The 22,274-nt window shown below is 36.3% G+C and overlaps 1 protein-coding gene across 1 annotated transcript in view; it reads left to right on the top strand.

Annotated features, from left to right (window-relative positions):
• The window catches only part of RCK (DNA helicase ROCK-N-ROLLERS), a 32,263-nt gene that overhangs the window by 3,440 nt on the left and 6,549 nt on the right, over window positions 1-22,274 (top strand). Inside the window, exons 2-13 of the mRNA XM_090018437.1 lie at window positions 381-545; window positions 17,092-17,275; window positions 17,440-17,601; window positions 17,745-17,982; window positions 18,715-18,751; window positions 18,845-18,891; window positions 20,213-20,250; window positions 20,394-20,415; window positions 20,518-20,730; window positions 20,907-21,063; window positions 21,168-21,219; window positions 21,743-21,814. Of these exons, the coding sequence (XP_089874563.1) occupies window positions 381-545; window positions 17,092-17,275; window positions 17,440-17,601; window positions 17,745-17,982; window positions 18,715-18,751; window positions 18,845-18,891; window positions 20,213-20,250; window positions 20,394-20,415; window positions 20,518-20,730; window positions 20,907-21,063; window positions 21,168-21,219; window positions 21,743-21,814 (1,387 nt within the window). The remainder of the gene's footprint in view (window positions 1-380; window positions 546-17,091; window positions 17,276-17,439; window positions 17,602-17,744; window positions 17,983-18,714; window positions 18,752-18,844; window positions 18,892-20,212; window positions 20,251-20,393; window positions 20,416-20,517; window positions 20,731-20,906; window positions 21,064-21,167; window positions 21,220-21,742; window positions 21,815-22,274) is intronic.

The raw sequence follows: 22,274 nt of genomic DNA, 5'->3' as shown, positions 1-22,274 counted from the left end.
AACATTTACAATAGGTGAAATCTAGAAAATTGAATATTCACAACTCATGTGTGTGTGTGTATATATATATATTCATAACTTACACCCAGCTGACCCAACCGTCTGGAGGTTTCAAATAGGCCCAGCTAACCTTATTCAGCTGGGTCGGGTCAGTTTAGCCCCAGATAGGGCCTGGTAGTAGACTGCCAGGCCTGTCCCAGCCCTTCCCAAGAACCGGGCTGGGTCTGGCAGACCCTTGCCAAGCCGAGCTGGCCGGGTCAGCCCTTACACAGTCCAGTCCGAGCCTGTGTGAGTGCTGTCAGGGCGTTGCTGACAGCCCCATATGTTCTTTTTTAAAGCACTTAAACTTTTTATTTAAACACCCCCTTTTTTCACTACAGAAGTCAACCTGCTGCCCAGCAAGCCTGTCAGAACAGACCTGTTGGGCTCGGTTTTGCTGAACCAAGCAGGGCCAACAAGGCTTGCGATCGGCCAGCCCAGTCAGACAGCACCTTACGAGGGTTGCCAGACTTGGCCATGCCCAACCGGGCTGCTAGTCGCCATGGGTTGGTTCCTGCACTGACATATACTTACATATATATATTTTTCAGGCTTTCGAATATATGCATATGCAAAAATTTCCAATCAAGGGTGTGTGTGTGTGTGTGCATAATATATTCCATGGCCCAAAAATGCGTACACACGCACAATCATATACATGTAAAATAAATAAATAGAGAGGTCATGCTTATGACGTTCTTCATGAATCCTTGAGTCACTGTGAAATACATATGCATGTCATGGTCAAAAACTAATCATGTGTTGCCTCATGAATTGCTTATACAAATTATTGCTAAAGTATACATGCATAAACATATATATTTTCTTTTCCTTTTCTCACAACAATACATGCCTTCAACGGCTCATACGATGGACTGTTCATGGAGGTCAACACTAGTACAAAAGCAACCCATATATCAATCCATCATTACCATGAATTAAATTTTGTTTAAGGATGAAAACCACGTACACAAAAATTTATTTTGAAAAGATAAAATAATCAAGGACCAATCCATGAAAAGTGATCTTTATCGAAAACGAACACGAAAATCATATTTTTATTAACAATGAAAATTTTGTTTTCACATAAACAAAAATTTACCATTTTGTAAAGGTGGAAATGATCAAAACACACATACATGAAATGTTTTCTAGAGTGAACATCTAGATTCTCTCTTTAATCATGAAATTTCCACCAAAAGATTACATTGAATTCAATCAATATTCGTTCTCTCACTTGATTCAAAAGAGGAGACCCGTACCTTTGCTTGAATCACAGGAAAAAAAAAATAATGGTGGATCAAAGGTTGGATGGTTGGAGAAGAAGATTTTCTTCTTCCTCCTTCCTCTCTTTTCTCTCCTTCCCTTTCTCTCTCTCTCTCTTTGTCTCTCATATTTCCCTCTTTCTTCTCTTTTCCCTTTTCTCTCTCTCTCTCTCTCTTTTTCTTTTGTGTATATTAAATGGGAGAGGGGGTGACCCCCCCCCCCCCCTCCTTTTTCTCTAGCTCTCTAAGAAAGTTTCCAAAATAATAGAAACTCTCTCTCTTTGTTTCCTAATTTTTTGAAACTTTACCAAATGTTGACTTTTCGACATTTGTTATTTTTTTAACTCTCCCAACCCTTTTAAAACTCTCTTTAAGTAAGTATAAGGGCTTTTTTAAGGAGTCCCACTCATCTCTAAAATAAAAATCTGTAATTAACATTAATTAATTAATGATTAAGTATTAAGTATTAAGTGTTAATTAAATAAAAATTATCTAAAGGTACCAAAAAATAACCAAATTAACCCAAAAGGCTCCCTAACCTTATTTAATCTCAAAATAAAGCTTTATATTCAATTTAAAGCTGAAAAAATGTGAGGCTTGAATTTAGATCCAGATCAGAATCCAGGATCCAAATCCATACCCAAAACAAAAATTGGAGCAAGATTTGGATCAAATCCAGATTTAATTATGACCTAAATAGAACCAAAATCTATAAAAAATTGGATCCTAGGCCTTTGATCCAACTCCGGATCCATTTTGATAAATTGCTAAATTTTTAAAAAAATATGATTTTCGGGCAAACCAGAACTCGAATTTAGGAAAACAAAATATCGTTGTGCTCAAAATTTTGAAACACATCCAATGATATATTACACGAATACCAAATTCTGGATTTAGTCTAAAAATAACATGAATTTTGCTCGAATTTAAAGGTCAATTTTACAACTCTTTCCCACGTTTCGATTGGCTCGCCTCGATCTTGTCGATGAGACCTGGGTTAAGCCCAGACTCAAATGCATCAGTCTAAAAATCAAGCCTTGAATAATTTTTCTCCCAAACTTAGCTAAATTTTCGTCAAAATTATAAAATGACTAAGTACTAAAATACACGATATTATAAGATGGATCATATAATGAATAAGTTCGAGATAAGTACTATGCAACCAAACAAGAAGTTCCCAATAATCACAAAACCACCTAGGGAAGATAGCAAAAAGCCACTAAAGATGCACACTTACAACCAACAAAAAAAAAGAGATAAAACACTATATATACATATAATTATTAATCATAAAATGCTAAAAAAGAAGCATATAAGAAATATGCACGGGTCCGAATGAACTGAAAATCATATGTGCGGGTCGTGTTGACCCAATCCGACTTCATGGATGGATTCAACATAGTCCAAATGTTAGGAACCGGCTCATGTTTTTCAATGAAAAAACAGGATTGATCCATATGTTAGGAACATGCTCATGTTTTTTCAATGAAAAAACAAGATTTTATGTGTCGATAAAATATCATGACTATGTGTCATAATCGGATGTTCTAATCGTCACCACCTTTATAAAAAATAAAAAAATGCCCCAAATTATAAACTAAAAAAACAAATATGTTTTTTCACATCATCCACCATAACAAAAGGTACCAACAATATATGAACAAAAACCAGAAAAAAGATTAAGAACCAACCACCAAAGTGATAGCCACAAAAAAGAAAAACCAAAATAATTGTACATACAAATTCTCTATAAACTTTCACCAAAGAAAACCACATAAAAACACGAAGAAAACATTATATATATATATATATATATATATATATATATATGAGAGAGAGAGAGGGGTTTGGGGTTGAACGTGGAACTAAGTGGAGAATGTGAAACAATTAGAGCTATTGAACTTGAAGGAGAGGATGGTTATAAATCCCTTCTTAGTCCTGATAAGAGAAAAAAGAGGGAAAGAGCTTTGCAGTAAGCCACGAGCAATGAGAGAAGGTGAAGAACTTTATACCATGGGCTACGAGCTTCGCACAAAAAGAGACACAAGATGGATCAAAGGGGGGCTAATGGCTCTCATACCACATAATGAAAAGTTCAAGATAAGTACTATGCAACCAAACAAGAAGTTCTCAATAATCACAAAACTACTTAGGGAAGATAGCAAAAAGTCAATAAAAATGCACACTTACAACCAACAAAAAAAAAGAGAGAAAATACTATATATACATGTAATTATTAATCATAAAATGCTAAAAAAGAAGCATATAAGAAATATGCACGGGTCCGAATGAACTGGAAATCATACGTGCGGTTCGTGTTGACCCAATCCGACTTTATGGATGGATTCAGCATAGTCCAAATGTTAGGAACCGGCTCATGTTTTTTCAATGAAAAAACAAGATTTTATGTGTCGATAAAATATCACACATTGTATTGTAGGCTGTTGATTTTTTAACTCATAAAATCATCATGACTATGTGTCCTAATCGGATGTTCTAAGAGCTGATTCCTATTGACCTGGACGTGTAAGGTTAGTTTCATGAAAAACATAAAAAAAATAAAATAAATTGAAAAAATAAACTCATTTGTATGTTTTTGACAGAAAATTTTGATATTATTCAACAATCCAACACGGTAACGTATTTGGATCTGATTTTTGGATCTAGCACCGAGGGTAAGGTATCATATTCGGGTCGGATATCTGAACAAACCCGATCCAATTGCACACACGGGGTTCATAGTGTGCGCGCCAATCGTCACCTGCAGCACCCTTATATAATGCTTCCCGCTTCATTCCTCTCTCTCATCCTCGTTCTCTCCTCTCCGAGCCTAACGCATCTCAGTTTGGAACAGAGGGAACTACTTCTTTACGCTAAATGTACGTTTCTGAAAATGCATCATCTCTTCCATGGGGAAAACGAGTAAATTACCTTTTTTCTCCCTTCTGATCACAAATTTTGCAAAACTTCGTAAATCACGGTGGAAATCTCCTGGGAAAACTTAGATTCAACTTAATATTAGCTCCTAACACTCATTCTTAGGGGTTAGAAGTGATAAGTTTGTCGATATTGACCTGGAAAATTTTAATTTGTGCTGTCTTGTAGAGTAGATTGCTTCCGATACAAGTTATTGGTAAATTCAAGATCCAAAATGTAATTTCTGATCAGTATGTGAATTCGAATCAGTTTATTTTGTGATCTGGCCTTTAATAGAGTTCTTATGATCCTTCTAAAGTATCTCTTTGATTACTCATAAAATTTCTCAGAATCAGTTAGTGTTTGTATATTTCTTGGTGAAATTACGAGTTTAATTTGTGAGATTTACGTCCTTTGAGATTTTTATAGCCTGATCTCACTGTCTTCTGGTTCATGTAGAAAAATTGAAGACGTGCAATAAGGAAAAGGTAACCCACTGGTCTACACGTAAAGTTACCTGCATCGGTTTGTGATCTCATACCCGGTAACGATTTTCTTACCTGATCTTGTTAAATGCGCGTCTTATGCATGATTTTCCTCCCAAATCTGATTAGGAAATTTCTCTCTTCAGGCATTTGAATAAATGAAATGATGTTTATTGTTACAAAGATATTTTGTTATACTTAGATCACATTTGATTTCATTTGGAGTGGTTATACATGGTTCCGTACTTATGCAGTGGTTTTGGAAATAAGGCTGGCTATGGATCCATACAGCCTGAGATCTGTCTTAGATCTACCAGCACCTTTTAGACCAACTTTTAAGTTCAGGTACGAATGATCATCAAATAATTGTGTTTGATCTTTTCTTCTTATCCCTAAGTGGATTCTTGAAACCTGTATGTTTTTGAAATATATTCAACCCTTATTTGGTGCCATGTTTGTCCCATAACTTCTCTTCAATTGCATTTTTATGCATTGCAGTATCATTACAGATCCTGCAGGCTAAATGTGAGCTTTCATTGATCATCAGTCATTGAACTGATGCAAATGCTCTCTTGTTTCCTGTTTGAGTGGTTTGCGTTAATAGCTAATCCAGTGGAAACCAGTAGTACGAGTCATTGATTTTCCTGTATTTAATCAAGTCCTCTAAGTTGGTAAACTGGTGCAATAAGTCAATTGTAAAGCAGCCAATGGACATTTAGCGAGTTAAAGTCACTCAAAAATCACTTGAACAAATATGCACAAAGGCATACAACAATGCAAACATGCACAAAGGCATGAAATGCCACAATATATTAGAAAATAGGAAGAGCTTGAGCTCCCAAGTTTTTGTGAAATTACAAGGGGAAACACCCCTATTTAAATACATCAAAAGGAGCCACAAGGGGGGCTCCCAAAGGAGTCGTTGGGAGCCCCCAACGGTCACACAACGACTCTATTGGGGCCCCCTCTAGGTGGCGCAAACCAAGAAAAATAAAACATAAAAAAAGAAAAAGAATAAAAATAAAAAATACAAACATATTTCAAATGAAATATGCGTAAAATTGGGAAATTATAGAAATACCCTTTTTGGGTAATGGAAGATATATATATATATATATATATATATATATATATATATATATATATATATATATATATATATATATATATATATATATATATAGAGAGAGAGAGAGAGAGAGAGAGAGAGAGAGAGAGAGAGAGACGAGATTTAAGGATTATATTTTAACACCCTCCCTCAAATTTACGGTGTGATGACCGCAAGTTTGCCAAGGAGGAAATGAAATCTTGGCAAACAAAGTGCCTTAGTGAAGAAATCAGCCAGTTGGTACTCAGAATTCACGTATGGAAGATCAATAACCTTCTTCAAGTATTCTTCCCTGACATAATGACAGTCCATCTCAATATGCTTCGTGCGCTCATGAAAAGTGTGATTCTTGGCAATATATATTGCACTTTTATTATCGCAGCATAACATTGTTGGCTCTTTAATACAGACTCCCATATCTTCTAGAAGACGCTGAATCCATACAATTTTCATGGTTGTGGATGCCATGGCTCTATATTCGGCTTCAGTGGAGGACAAAGAGACCTTTTGTTGTTTCTTGCACTTTCAAGAGACAAACGATTCACTTAAGAAAACACAGAAACCAGTGGTGGCGTGACAGTTATTGGGGTCACCTCCCCAATCAGAATCAATATATGCAATTAACTTTAATTCAAAAGATAAAGACAAAAATACTCCCTTATTTGCATTTCCCTTTAAGTATCTGATGATGCGAAGAACGACACTCATGTGAATTATTGTGGGAGCATATTGAAACTGACTGTCAATATGGATCGCATGTGACAAATCAGGCCGAGTGATGCTAAGATACATTATCAGTTGTTTGTAAGGAGTAGGATCAGTTAGAGGAATCCCATAATCGATCTTTATTTTTGAGCCCACTATTTCAGGAGTTTTGCAAATTTTGTCATCTGAGATTCCTGGCTTGTTAATAATCTCACAAGTAAGTTTAGTTTGAGATAGAAAATAACTATATTAGGAGTAAGCAACCTCAATTCCCAAGAAATATGTCAGAAACCCTAAGTCTGATATTTCAAATTTCGAAGTCAAAACGGATTTGATATCCTTGACTCCTTTGACATCATCACCTGTTATTAACATATCATCAACATATAACAATAATATCATAATACCTGCATCGTATTTTCTGATAAAGAATGCAGTATCAGTATAACAGGAAGAGAATTCATTTTCTAACATAACATTGTTAAATCTGTCATACCAGGCTATATTGCTCAATTGTACTTCTAAAAGTATTTTTATCTCTACGAGAATAGGTTATTGGGTCATTTGATGTTCTATCTTCTTGAGTACTGGGTGAGTTGAAGTCATTAGTGTCTATTTCATTATCATTTGATATTTCATCATCACTAGACATATCATCATTACCAGATAATAGATCAAATAAGAAAGAATAGTCAACATTTTCGTGGTGAGAATCATTTTTTTTAAAGCCACTCTCATTTTCCAAAAATATCACATTTCTTGAAACATATAACTTATCATTTTTAGAATCGTAACAGTGAAATCCTTTTTTAGTCTCGGAATATCCAAGAAAGACACATGAAATAGCTTTAGGTGAAAAATTGTCATTCTTATCTGTAAGAACAAAACATTTGCAACTAAAAATTCGTAATTTGTTATAATCAGGTTCCCTTTTATATAGTGTTTTAAAAGGAGAGATTGTACCCAAATTTCTAGATGGTAAACGATTGATAAGGTAAACAGATGCAAGAGCCGCTTCAGCCCAAAAAAATTTTGAAATATTTTGAGCTATGAGAAGAGTTCGAATGGTTTCAATGATTTGCCTATGTTTCTTTTCGGCCAACCCATTCTGTTGAGGAGTTTTAGGGCATGACCTTTGATGAACAATACCACTATCTACAAGATACTTTTTGAATTCATTTGAGAGATACTCTCCTCCGGAATCAGTTCTAAATATCTTTAAGTCACTATTAAATTGATTTTTAATCATCACATGATATGATTTAAAGCATGAAAAACTTCATGCTTATGTCTAAGAAAATATATCCAAGAATACCTTGAAAAATCATCCACAAAAATCACATAATAGGCAAACCCTCTTTTTGAAACAATAGGTGCCGGTCCCAAAACATCCGAATGAACAATTTCGAAAGGTTTAGAAGTAAACATGGATCTTTGTTCAAAAGGCATACTTCTCATTTTTCCAAGAATACAATCATTATAAGAGAAAATATCTTTACAAAGTTTTTTAGCAAAATGCAAATAAGATAACTTGGTGATATTGGGATGACCAAGTCTTTTGTGCCAAACATTTATATTCTTATGTTGGACAACATTACAAAAAGAATTTTTAGGAACTTGAAGATAGTCCATATAATATAACTTTCCCTTCCTAGAGCCTTCTCCAATCAATTTCCCAGGCCGACGATCCTGTATTAAACATTTATCGAAGGAAAATTTAATATCACATCCATGGTCCGAGGGATGAAAAAATTTTGAGTTTCAAAATTCCCAACACCTTTAATTTCAAGAGAAGTCCCATCCGTAGTAGAAACAAAAGATGGGAAAATACTTTTTGAATATTCGGAAAGAGAATACATGTTTGAGGACATATGAAAAGACACACCCGAATCCAAAAGCCAAGAAGTTTTACCTGGAGGAGAGAAAGTGAAAAAGTGTATTTTGTGATATTAGGACCCGACTCAGGTCCATTGTATGTACAGTCTGGATACTAGGACTCGGGCTATGTATAGGTTTAAGGAGGTTCATGTATAGGTTTATCTTATCTCTTTCGGGTCTGGACATTGCACCAGACCCGAATCCATTGTTCTTTTAAATGTATTAATACAAAGTTTAGGTCACGATTTCATTAGTTGAAATCGTGACAGCCGCAACCCACTTTTCTTCTTTTTCTTCTGTTCTCTCTCTCTCTTTTCTCAATACAGGTACCACAGGGGATTCTAACATGGTATCAGAGCAGAGATCCATCTAAGGGCTGAAGAGACTTCCGAAAGGTGCAACGGCCAGAGGTTTGAGGTCTTCATCTTCTTCATTTTTCTTCTTCTTCCGGCTATCTCTCATCCCTCCATTTCTTTTCTAAATTTATGGTATATTCCCTTCCCACGTGGGCCTGCATTCACGTGAGTCTGAGTTTTACGTGAATCCTGTTCACGTAAGCACTGTGCAAAAAAAGGGTAACTCTGTTTCACGTGAATCACTGAAATCGATTCACGTGAAACACAATAACAACCCACGTGAACTACGATTCCTTTTTCGTTTTCATCAGACATTGTCTGATCTGGTGCACCAGATCTGTCCCTTTTTGCACAATCTTCTCTTCGCATCTACTCTGCGTATCCAAATCTGACGCAACTCTACCATCAGATCTGGATATCAAGTTCTCCTCGGTGTTTGTCTCTGCTGTGTGATATTTCTTTTTTCTCTGATTCTCACGTTTCTTCCAAGTTGCTGTCACAGTTGGAACTTCCTTTTTTTTTTTGCCTATCAATACTTAGTTCAACGTGTAAAAAGGATTTTCAGCACGTTAATCTCAAATCTTACAAGAGTGTAAGGGAAAGCTCAGTTCTGATTCTCTTCTAAATCTGACAGTCTCTGACCTCCAGCTTTAAGGCTTCAAAAAAAAAGGGGCGGGGGGGGGAGAGTGAAAACTCTGTGAATACTCTTGTTAAATTTTCTCTCTCCATGGATTCTTATTCTTCTCAATCGAGTCTTTCTTCAAGCTTTCTCAATCAACTCGTTTCTGAAAAGTTGAATACCTCAAACTTCTTGATTTGAAAAAGACAAATCATCCCTTTTATAAGGAGCCAAGGTCTCTTAGGTCACCTGGATGGAACCACTCTAGTCCTGCCAGAGTTTGTTATGAGAGAAGACAAAGATGATAAAGGGGCGAGTTCAATTGTGTATGTCAAGAATGCAGAATACCTCAACTGGGAAAGAAAAGATCAATCAGTAGTTGTATACATTACTTCTACCTTATCTCAAGAGGTCCTTGTTGCTATCGCTGACAATTGTACAGCTCTACAGCTCTGGGAGAGATTGGTTCAGACATATTCACAGGTTTCACAGGCGAGGATGGTTTTTCTCAAGAGAAAATTTTAGTTGTTGAGAAAAGATTCCATGACCATCATGGAATATCTGAACAAGATGAAGACCATCATAGACCAACTTGCAGTTATAGGATGACATGGTACAACAAACTTTGAGTGGATTGGGATCTGACTATAATATGATCGTCACTTCACTATTATGTCTGCTTGCCCTTCCTACCTTTGATGAGTTATGAGCTAAATTAATTCAGTATGAAATGACTCTGAAAGGTTTTTCTGAAGAAACTCATGTTCCTACAAATTTCCAAGAAGTTTTTGCCACAGGAGTGACTTATGGTCGAGGACGAAGACGAGGGGGGAAATGGCGAAGTGGACACGGAGGATGTGGTTTGCTTCCCACTCCAAATATGTTGACTCATGCATAAGGACAAAGACTCATCTCCACTTGCTTCATTTGTAACAAAATGGGGGCATATCAAGGCGAATTGTTGGCACAATCCAAAAAATAAAGGAAAGGCTCCACAAACAGAAACCAAAAGAAAGTCCACCAATATCAGAGATAGTGGAGAGATTAAAGATCTGCTAATATCCGCCTTGTCGGAATTGAAGTTGAAGCAGAATGATCAAGGCACCTGGTTTGTCGACTCAGGAGCAACAACTCACGTGACAGGTGATGTAGGTAAACTTTCTAATCCTATTCCTTATTTTGGCAAAAGCAAGATTGTCACTGGCGATGGATCCCACCATCCTGTTTCTCATGTTGGAAAAACTATCATTCTCATGTCACACTCTACTCTTGAACTTTCTGATGTCCTTCATGCTCCCAACATCAAGAAAAATATTGTCTCTGTTTCCAAACTTATTGATGATAATCATGCCTCAGTTGAATTCACTCCCTTCTCTGTGCAGGTCAATGACCTACGCACGAGGGAAACATTCGCTGAAGGAAAGAGACGAGGCAATATGTATGTCTTTGAAGAAGCTCCATGTCAGTCCGTCCGCCCTGCTCATCTAGATTCAAAGTCTTCATTAGAGTCGTGTTCCTTCTCTTCTGCAAATGTTTTTAGTATTTCTGAATGTAATAAGCCTTTCTTATGGCATAGTCGATTAGGTCATTGTGGGAGTCATTTTATTAAGAAACTTATCTCTAATAATCTCATTCTAAAAGAAAGTCTTAATGGGGATGAGAAAAGTCAAAAGTGTTCCAGTTGTCTTTTATGCAAAAGTCATGTATTGCCTTTTCATTCCACTAATAAGAGATCTTCGAAACCTTTTGAAATAATTTGTTCTGATATATGGGGGCCCGCCCCAGTTATCTCTGGATCTGGGAGCAAATACCACCTAATCTTTGTTGATAGCTATTCTCGATACACCTGGATATATTTCATAAAAAATAAGTCGAAAGTTTTCTCTTTGTTTCAAAATTTTCTTTCCTTAGTAAGAAATCAATTCTCTGAGTCCATCCAATTTTTTTAATGTGACGAAGGTAGGGAGTTCTCATTTAGTGACTTCATTTCTTTTCTTCAAAATAACGGAATAGGAAGAAGGGTGTCCTGTCCACACACCCCTCAACAAAATGGGATTGCTGAGCGAAAACATAGGCATTTCGTTGAAAGTGCCATGAGTATGCTTCATGACAGTAACCTTCCCATCATTCTATGGATAGAAGCCTTCCATTCTGCCGTACATATGATAAATAGACTGCCTATGATTGTTCTAGAAAATAAGTCTAGAAAATAAGTCTCCTTATTATTGTCTTTTTGGAGCTCACCCCACTTATCATGATTTGCGTGTCTTCGAAAGTGTTTGTTATGTGCACATTGACCAGTCTCTGAGAAACAAGTTTCAAGACAAGGCTCAAAAGTGTAGATTTGTGGGATACACAGACGACTACAAAGGATATAGGTGTTATAATCCAACCAACAGGCGCATCAGAATCTCAAAGAATGTTACCTTCGATGAGCAAAATTTTGATCACAAAGCCGACAAAACGGATATGTCCTCTAACACAACTGAAGTTTACTATCCTTGGCTGAATTCAGAACTTTTTGCTAGTTCCAATGAAGTCTGTCCTCCAGATTGTATGCAGCAAGAAGAAGAAATGTTTGAGAACACTGGGACATCGGGATCACAGAATGAGGAAGAAGTACCATCGTCAGTATCAGGCAGATACAAGGGCATTTTCTATTCTAGACAGAGAATGACAACATCAAACCCTCTAAATAATGCCTTAGCACCCGATCCTACTCCCTACCATGCTCTTGAGGTCAGAAAATCAAATCGCATACGACATCCTATTGATAGGTGGGTCAGCTATAATAACTTCTCCTTGGATTTTTAATTCTTTTTAACTGCCCTCAATAAGGAAGATGAACCCATTATGTACTATCAGGCAGCCACTTCTACCAAATGGGTAGAAGCCATGAATGATGAAATGCAGGCCTTACATGAATGTGGAACCTGTGAAGTTGTTCCCAGACCACCTGACAAAAATGTTGTCGGATGCAAATGGGTCTACAAAATAAAGTATAAACCAGATGGAACCATTGAAAGATACAAGGCAAGACTGGTGGCAAAAGGGTTCACCCAAGAAGCAGGACAAGACTATGATGAGACCTTCAGTCCGGTGGTGAGAATGAGAACAATTCGAATTATTCTTTCTTTGGTTGTTGAACATGGATGGAAGCTGAGACAACTCGATGTGAAAAATGCATTTCTGCATGGAGATTTGAAGGAGGAAGTCTATATGGAACACCCCCTGGATATCAAGAACAAAATTGTAAAACCCATGTGTGCAGGCTAAAGAGAGCTATCTATGGTCTAAAACAATCATCTCGTTCTTGGTTTGACAGCTTCTCCCTTGAGATTCAAAAACATGGATTTTCGCATTCTCTATTGGATCACTCATTATTTTATTTTTAGAAGTCAGAATGTGACCACTCTTCTATTAATCTATGTTGACGATATTGTCATCACAGGAAACTCTGAAGCTCACATCAAAGAAGTAAAAGACTTACTAGGTCAGAGGTTCAAAATGAAAGATCTTGGTGTCCTGCGCTATTTTCTTGGTGTAGAAGTTGACAACCAGACTCATGGCTTGACGCTCACTCATCACATGTATACAATAGATGTTCTCAGCAAGGCAGGTATGAAAGACTGCAAGCCTCTAGGAACTCCAAGTGGGCTTCACCAAAAACTTAGCACTCATGAGGAGATCTGTGTGAGGATCCCATCAGGTATCACAGTCTAATAGGGATGTTACAGTATCTGACATTCACTCGTCCTGATATTGTTTATTCGGTCAATCAAGTGTCTCAGTTTATGCATACACCACGTACTGAACATATGGAAGCAGTTAAGAGGATTCTTAGATATCTGAAAGGGACCATTGGGGATGGATTGATATATTCACCACAGTCGTATGGCAAGGAAGAACATGAACTTACTATATATTGTGATGCAGACTGGGCAGGAGATCCTGATGAACGAAGATCTACATCAGGATATTGTGTCTTTATTGGAAGAAATTTAGTCTCTTGGAGTAGTAGAAAACAAAAGGCTGTCGCTAGGTCAAGCATTGAGGCTGAGTATAGATCCATGACTGCCGCTACTGTCGAAGCCACGTAGATCAGGCATCTACTAACCGAACTGGGAGAAAAGATCTCACACTATATCTTGCTATGTGACAATCAAAGTGCTCTTAACATGTCATTCAATCCAGTACATCACAGTCGTGCTAAGCATATTGAGATCGACCAACACTTTGTAAGACAAAAAGTTGAAGAAAAAGAGATCGAGCCTGAGTTTGTCAATACTGAAAGACAAGTTGCAGACATATTTACAAAGGGCTTGACAAAGAATCGTTTTTGGATGCTTAAAGGCAAGTTGTTCATAGTCCAAAACCATGATCAACTTGAGGGAGGGGGGGGGGCGACAAAGTGTATTCTGGGATATTAGGACCCGACCCGGGTCCATTGTATGTTGGATACTAGGACCCGGGCCATGTACAGGTTTAAGGAGGTTCATGTACAAGTTTATCTTATCTCTTTCAGGTCTGGACATTGTACCAGACCCGGATCCATTGTTCTTTTAAATGTATTAATACAAAGTTTAGGTCACGATTTCATTAGTTGAAATCGTAACATCCGCAACCCACTTTTCTTCTTCTTCTGTTCTCTCTCTCTCTTTTCTCAATACAGGTACCAGAGGAGATTCTAATAGAAAGTAGATATGGCGGCTCCCAAGATGGCTCCCTTGAGAAGAGGTTGAAGTGCCTCCACAATTTGATTTAATGAAAGGGATCCACTTGAAGAAGTCTCCTCCTTTTATAGCTGAGAAGTGGTTGCCATGGTTAACAACTTTTTCCACTTGGGACAAACGGGTTTGATATGCCTCGGTTCTTTACAAAAATGACAAACAATTTTGCTATAATCATTTTTTCCACCTTGTCCACCATTTTCTTTTTTATTTTGATTTTTAAAATGAGAGGGACGATAGGCTCTTAAATTGTTTTCGGGCCTAGACACCACATTGACCCCATCATTCTCTTCGGAATTGGATGAAACTGCAAGTAAATTTGACCCTTGCTTACTTATACCCATACGGGTTTCTTTCTCACTTAATTTAGTGAAAACATCCTCAAGAGAAGGGAGAGTGAAAGATGACAAAAGAGAAGAGCTTATTTGCTCAAATTTGGGTCTTAGCCCATTCAAAAAATTGAAGAATCGATCTTCTTCTAATTGTTTATGGCGAAGTTCAATCGCCTCTCCACTCTATTTTGGTTCGAGCATAGCAAGCTCATCCCAAATGGAAGAAATTTCGGCGAAATATTCCCTAATGGTCATTTCGTCTTGAAGAATTAGAGCCTTCTTTTGAAGGTAATATTTATGGGACAAGTCCCTTGAGGCATACATTTTCTCAAGATACTCCCATTCTTGAAAAACCTTTTTTAATTTGATAATATTCGCGTTGATTTTTGTTTCAATGGAAGAAAAAATCCAGACAAAATTTTGAAATTCTTCATTTCCCATTCATCATGCTTCTTCGAATATTCTTCAAGGGCTTTGGTTCTTTCCTCCCCTTCAAGGATCTTAATTTTACCTTTCTCCATCAAGGTGATTTTTTATTCCGATTCCGGGATTGTGCCTTGCACATAACCCCAAAGACCTTTCCCTTTTATGCGAGCTTCCATGTTTCCGGCCCAAACGTGATAGTTGGAGTCATTGAGTTTAAATCCAAGAGAGAAATGAGACTCTTTTTCACCCATTAGAGAGAAAAGATGGAAGAAGAAATACGTACCATAATAAGACTTTTAAGTCTTACTTGTCGAAATGCCCTTTTAAATATTAAAGAAAGAGAAGCCCTCACTCCAATCTCCAAGAAACCAAAGGCACGTTTTTTGAAGCACTCAAAACACAAAGAATCACACTATCTTCAATTTTTAACCAAGCTTTTATACCATATAAAAATGTCTTCAAAAAGATAATACTCATACAAGCACTAATTTCTCATAAGAGATGTGCACAAAATCACTCAAAGATCACTTGAACAAATATGCATAAAGGCATAAAACAATACAAACATGCACAAAGGCATGAAATGCCACAATATATTAAAAAATAGAAAGAGCTTGAGCTCCCAAGTTTTTGTGAAATTACAAGGGGAAACACCCCTATTTAAATACATCAAAAGGAACCACAAGGGGGGCTCCCAAAGGAGTCGTTTGTGACCGTTGCCCCCCCCCTAGGTGGCGCAAACCAAGAAAAATAAAAAATAAAAAAAGAAGAAAAAGAAAAAGAATAAAAAGAAAAATACAAACATATTTCAAATGGAATATGCATAAAATTGGGAAATTACAGAAATACCCTTTTTGGGTATTGGAATATATATATATATATATATATATATATATATATATATATATATATATTCATAGAGATACGTATACATGTATACATACTTACATAGTACATATGTATATGTATCTATATATATATATATACAACGAGATTTAAGGATTACATTTTAACAATATTGCTTGGAGAAAAAAAGGAATCATGCATCTAACAACCATTCCTACTTATTATAGAAAAGTAGTGCACATTTGCAATCATTTATTATGGAAAGAGTTGTCTAAAAGTAAATAATTTGCATCTGTTGTAAACCATTAGTCTGCAGAAAACAAAAAAAAGAAACTTATTGCATATAGGACATGCGTCTAGCTTGAATCTAGAAAAGTGAGCTCCATGTGATGACTCATAGCCTGCAGTAAGCGCTTCTTTATCAGAAGTGAATTTGACTCCATTATCACTTGAATACTAAAAATTTACTTGAAAAGAACAGTGCTTCTTTTGTGAATATTTAGGGATGCCAAAATTTGGAGACAATTTATTGTGCATCACTGTCTTAATGTTTAATGATCATGATTTATTCTAAGATGGAGAAGAATTTTCTTCTTTTCTATTCTGTTTCCTACTTTTGATCCCTGTGCTACCATGTGAACTCATATTGGATTGGACCCTCACTACACTGCCATATGCAGCAGTACCAGCACATGATGGATGACACCTATGGTTTGCAAGAGATGCATGATAATAACTTAGCATATTTTGAAGCAGTGTATAATACCAACTAAAAATATTTCAGATATACCAATGCAACCTCAGCAAACAGGTTATCTTGAAACATATACATGTGAATCTGTTATCAGATCATTAATTTCTGGATCGCTGTCTATGTAATATCAAACCTTGCTTTTTCAGAAATGTGATTTATATGTGTGTTCCGCTGTCCTTGTTGCTGACAAGGCTTGTGCCAAATATGCTTTACAATATTTAACTAGTTTAGCTTTTTTGAAAATCTAGGTTTCCTTTTACTTCTCATTTGATGTGTACTGTAGTAATGTATCCAAAATTTGGTCTTTTTGGATGGCTAAAATTGGGGTGATTTACTTGACTGTTTGACCATGTCAAACTTTTAATTTTTGAGAATCAAATGCATGTAGAGTCGTCGACTGTTATTCTGTTGCTAACTAATTGAAATTGATTCTGAATTCTGTTTACCCTGGCCAATCTTATGGATGCTGAAGCAGATGCATGTTAAGATTTTATAATATTCATATCTAGGTGGCCCTTTTCATTGGATCATTTTCCATATTAGATATTAAGGCATAATCTTGGCAGATCAACAGTCTGATTGCATATAGATCATATTAATGAAAATTTAATGGCCTTTCTGGTTCCATGCAGATATTTCAATTCTTTGCAGAGTGAGTGTTTTCCTCTTTGTTACCTCTCAGACATAAACGTGATCATATCTGCACCAACCGGCAGTGGTAAAACTGTCCTGTTTGAGCTGTGCATCTTGAGAGTTCTTTCCAGATTTCTAACCCAAGAGGGAAAGTTTAACCATGCTAAAGGAACCTTTAAAACTGTAAGCTGAATTCAGTTTATTATGTGGCAGTGACTGTAGCTTTTTTATTCATTATTCGTCTCTTCTCCAGAGCTTTTCTGTGGTGTAGACTAAAGTTTGTATTTATTAAAAACTCATGCCAGATGGGTTTCAAAATGATGAAATCTCCGTCAAATATTTGATAGGTCTATATAGCGCCATCAAAAGCTTTAGTACAAGAGAAGCTCCGAGATTGGAACCAAAAACTTGGTTCTTGCGGAATCAGTTGCTTGGAGCTGACGGGCGACAATGAGTCATATAATATTAGGCATCTACAAGAAGCTGATATTATATTAACTACACCGGAGGTTAATATGCCTTGTTTTAGTTCCTCTGTTTCCTTCATGCTCTAGGAAATCCATTAAGAGTCCTCTATATTTACATGGTGTGTTCTCATCTTGCATTTGTAACTCTAATACTTAAGCAGTCTCAGACGGTCTGGTTACTGTAGAAATTTGATGCTGTCACACGTCAACGCATTTGGGATGGTGGACTGGGGTTTTTTGGTGATATTTCTCTCATACTTATTGATGAAGTTCACCTTCTAAGTGATACACGGGGAGCAGTCCTGGAAGCTATAGTTAGCAAAATAAAGATGCTTGCTCACAACCCTAAAATGAGTTTAAGTCCCCTGGCTCATGTACGTTTGGTTGCAGTTTCTGCTACAATCCCCAACATTGAAGACCTTGGTAAGTCTTTCTGACTCATGTTGATTTTTTTATTTTTCTTTTATCATCATTGATACATGTCTATCTTATACATATATTTGTTCATCCTCTTTGAATCCTTGATCTTTATGAAATTACAATTACTAGCAAGTTGAATGCTTTCTACCTTTGTGACCTTATAAAGATGAACAACATCATGACTTGTAATTCTTTATTTAGGATCAGCTCAGATTCCTTCCCCTTATTCAAATATCCACCAAGTCATTTTTCTTGAACTCAAGAAATAAAATAGAACACCTATGGTCCACAAAACAGTAAGTTTTTTGTCAACAGTTGCACTCAAGCTGTTAATATTTGACAATGGGTGTAAAATACTACTGCCACTTTTTTCTGCTTGTTTTCCCTTTCATACTTGCAAGTGACATCACTTAATTTGAAGTAACAAGATTACTCTTTTTTATACGATTCTGCATTTCTGGTATTACATGGTGTTGCAATCTCGGGAGTTATTTCATTGGTTTATTTTATCCTGTTCAGCCTACGAGTTGTACCAAAGGATTTGATTAGAAAGTTTTTCATGTCATCATGGAAATGGTATTGCTATTGCTTGATTGTAAGCTAAAGAAAGGCATGGTCCTTGCCTATTTCTGTTCTTATTATCTAGCTGTAGAATATTTGGAAGAAGTCTCCAGTATATTTTTTTTCTTGCGGTCAATTATGGTATATTCTCTTATGATACATTGGCTTTTACAGCTGAATGGCTGATGGTTCCTGCTGAAGGAATGAGAAGGTCTGCATGCTTTCTGATTGTTTTAAATCTTCTTATCTGCATTTGATTGCCAATATCTTTGTTGTCATAAGCAATTCTACTTTCTCATTGCAGTTTTGGAGAAGAAATGAGGCCTGTGAAGCTGACGACCAGAGTCTTTGGTATGCTCCCAGTGTGCCTGTTTTAGTCAAAGTATTACCTTAAAGGAAACTAATGATTTTTAGAGCCATAATAACATTTCCTTTGAAACCTATGTTTAACTTTTCTTGCCATACAAAAACATATACAGCTGCCTTTTGTGTGTTAGACTAGACTTTGATGAATGGATCTTTATTTCAATCATACTGTAAGGCATGATAACTCATTTAGAAGCTAGTGTCGCAAGCTTCCTGTCGGTTCAAGATGCAAATACAACTATAACATGTTGTCTTGTAGAATATTATAGTCCATTTTAACTGATTCACATAAGCTTAAATATCGTTGCAGCAATTGTACCAACTGAAGCAACATATGTCAACCTTAGCTTATTGTTACCTAGAAATTATGCTTGGAATGATATTTATGCTGTCATGTACTTTCTTCGCGACTGAATTGGTAAAGTAAAATATTCAGAAACTAGGTAGGGAACACTAATTGCCATGCAACTGAGGCACAGAAGTGCCTTGAACATAATGTAAGGAGGGGAGATGTCATATAAGTGCAGTATCTTGCACTGCAAAAACCAAATATTCCACCAAGTTGTACCCATCATAGCCTAGTTTGTAGTAACATTTATTTTCTGTAGAATGTACGTGAGATAGTGTTTAAAATCCCCGTTCATTGGCTTGTTACTTGTCAAAATTGACCTGCATCATCGATTTTCTGGGTTAACCCAGTAATGGGAACTCGAAACTAGCAAAACAGGAGAGCCTGTGGTAAGTCAAGTGAGTCAAATTGTAACCTGGCCAATTCCCTAGGTTGACCCATACAAGTCAAGCTCAGACAGTTGAGTTCCAAGTGAAGGGGTTTCCAAGCATGAAGGTTCAAGGTTAAGGTCCTTGAGGAGTGCATTTACTTTTAATACTTTATCCTCTTTCTTCAAGATTGACTGCAGTAAGTGTAAATTTTTTTTTTTTGAAAAATTGAGTGGCAAATAGATTGGAAATACATGCCTGGTGTTCTCAGGCTATATGATATTTTTTGAACTTGCTTCTTGAATAGCTCTGGAAGAGCTTGGTATGAGCCAGAAGAACTTCCAACGTGTTTAGTGTTTACCCATTTACAAACTCATTCTTTATAGCTGGTTGACTGTTTTCAACTTCAATACTGGAAGTACTCCAAGTTGATGAGATAAGAAACAGAACATAAGAATCTATATTTAGGGCATCTGCATGAGCTGTTGACAGGTGTGGTTCTTTTGGTACTTTTTATTTCCTTGTTTTGTTCCGATTATAGCTTGCTTTTAGAAAAATATAACAGATGGCTCTTGTGCCTCGTTTACAGGTTATGCTCCTGCTAAGAATGACTTTTTATTTGAACAGGTATTTTTTTCTTCTGGTAGTCTTGCCTTCAGGATTTGCTCTCATCTAGCATCATATTCCCTTTCTGAAGGGAGTGTTGATTACTTATCATTTTAAAGATCTAACTGTTTGTACTGTCTTTTGTCTTGCTACTTGCTGTTCAGCGCCTTCAGAACTTCATTTTTGGTAAGCAAGATGAATTAACAAATTACTGTCAATTTTCTTTGTGCATATATGCCTTTGTATGTTATGATGACAAAGAACCTGATAATGTATTTGTTAAAACAGATATTCTCATGCAACATTCCAGAGGGAAATCTGCGCTCATTTTCTGTTCTACAAGAAAAGGAGCACAAGAAGCTGCACAACGTCTCTGTCGGTCTGCAATGAGCCTTGGTTATTCAAACCCTTTCATTAAATCCCAAGAACAGCAGGAGAGGTTAAAGTCCGCTGCCCTGTCGTTTAGCGACAAGCACATGCAAACATGCATCCCCTATGGCGGTAATAATTGTACTTATTAATATGATCTGAAATTTAAGGTCCAACAAGAAGATCATATTATCCTTTCTCCTTTTCTATTACAAGTTAAAATAGTTCAAAATCGGCTTCATAAGGTACAATATATTCTAATCAAGAAGCTATTCTCATCTAAAGTATTAATGATAGCTTCTTTTCAGTTGGATATCACAATGGTGGCCTTTGCCAGAAGGATCGCAACCTTATTGAGGGTCTTTTTCTCAAGGGTGACGTTCAAATCCTTTGCACTACAAACACTCTTGCACATGGAATCAACCTACCTGCTCATACAGTTGTGATCAAATCAACACAATACTTGTATGCTTTTTAATCATATTGTCCGAATGGTTGCATTTTGATTTCTTTCTTGCAACAAAATGTTTGTTCATCACTGCTTTGGTTGCTAATTCTTTTTCTGTCAGCAACAAGGAAAAGGGACTCTACTTGGAATACGATCGCTCCACTGTACTGCAGGTTCACTATTTCAAGCATTTCAGTTTTTCTTTTTCTTTTTTGAAATATCTTTTTATACTATTACTATCCTTTTTCTACACTGTTAAATAGTTATGTCATCAGAAAAATAAGTGTACCTTATTCTGTTCATTGTTAGTCTTTATTCTCAAATGTTCAATCAGCAGCTAAATAAGTAAATTGAAGTCCTTTCATGTTAGGGAGTTACTTATTATTCTGTCATTAACTTTTAGAACTTTGCAGTTGCGAAGGACATGTAGCAAAATTATAAATCTAGGATGATGTAGATGATACTTTCTGTTGTGCTTCTTGTACTACAGTTTGTTTCTTTCCATTTTTTATTTTGGGCAATGAAAAAGATGTTTATTCTTCAGTAGACCTTTATTCTGATCTTGTGGTCAGAAATCTAACCGAACCTTGAACTGTTAATAGGTGTCCACATGCAAAAGATTGCCTGTTTATAATCATTTTGGCTGTTCCATTTGATTTAAAAAATGACCTTGATAATCTTCTTTTGAAATTGCAGATGAGTGGGAGAGCTGGTCGACCCCCATTTGACGATACTGGCTTGGTCATTATCATGACAAGGAGGGAAACGGTGCATGCTTTATGAAATCTTAATCAAGTTCTTCCTTTCATGTTGTCTAAGTTGTTACAATGCTAAGACTGTAACGTCCCAAAATTTTAACCCAGATTTATGTAGATTTTTTTTTTATAACAGCGAAAAGAATAACCAATATAGGGTTAAGCATTTCGGAACATTACATTTGAGAGAAAACTCAATACAGATATTTCATTTCATTGTGATATGAACATTTAAATTACCATAAACCCAAGGAACCACTGGAACAGTAAATCAACAATTTCGAGCCAATGCCTCATCCCGCAACCGCTCATAAGTTTACTCGGTTACCTGAAAATGGTAAAAATTATAGGAATTAGACTACCATGTCTAAGTAGAACAACTGTAACTTTTAATGCAGGTATATCATGAATCTAGCATGTGATGTGGGTGTCAAAAGTGATTCTCAACATATGTTTAAACAAGTAAACAGTTT

The sequence above is a fragment of the Nuphar pumila genome, chromosome 10 (assembly GCF_984573655.1).
Source record: "Nuphar pumila chromosome 10, dmNupPumi1.hap1.1, whole genome shotgun sequence".
Lineage (NCBI taxonomy): Eukaryota > Viridiplantae > Streptophyta > Magnoliopsida > Nymphaeales > Nymphaeaceae > Nuphar > Nuphar pumila.
Note: the sequence above shows the minus strand (reverse complement) of the source record. Positions and strands in the feature narration are given on the sequence as shown.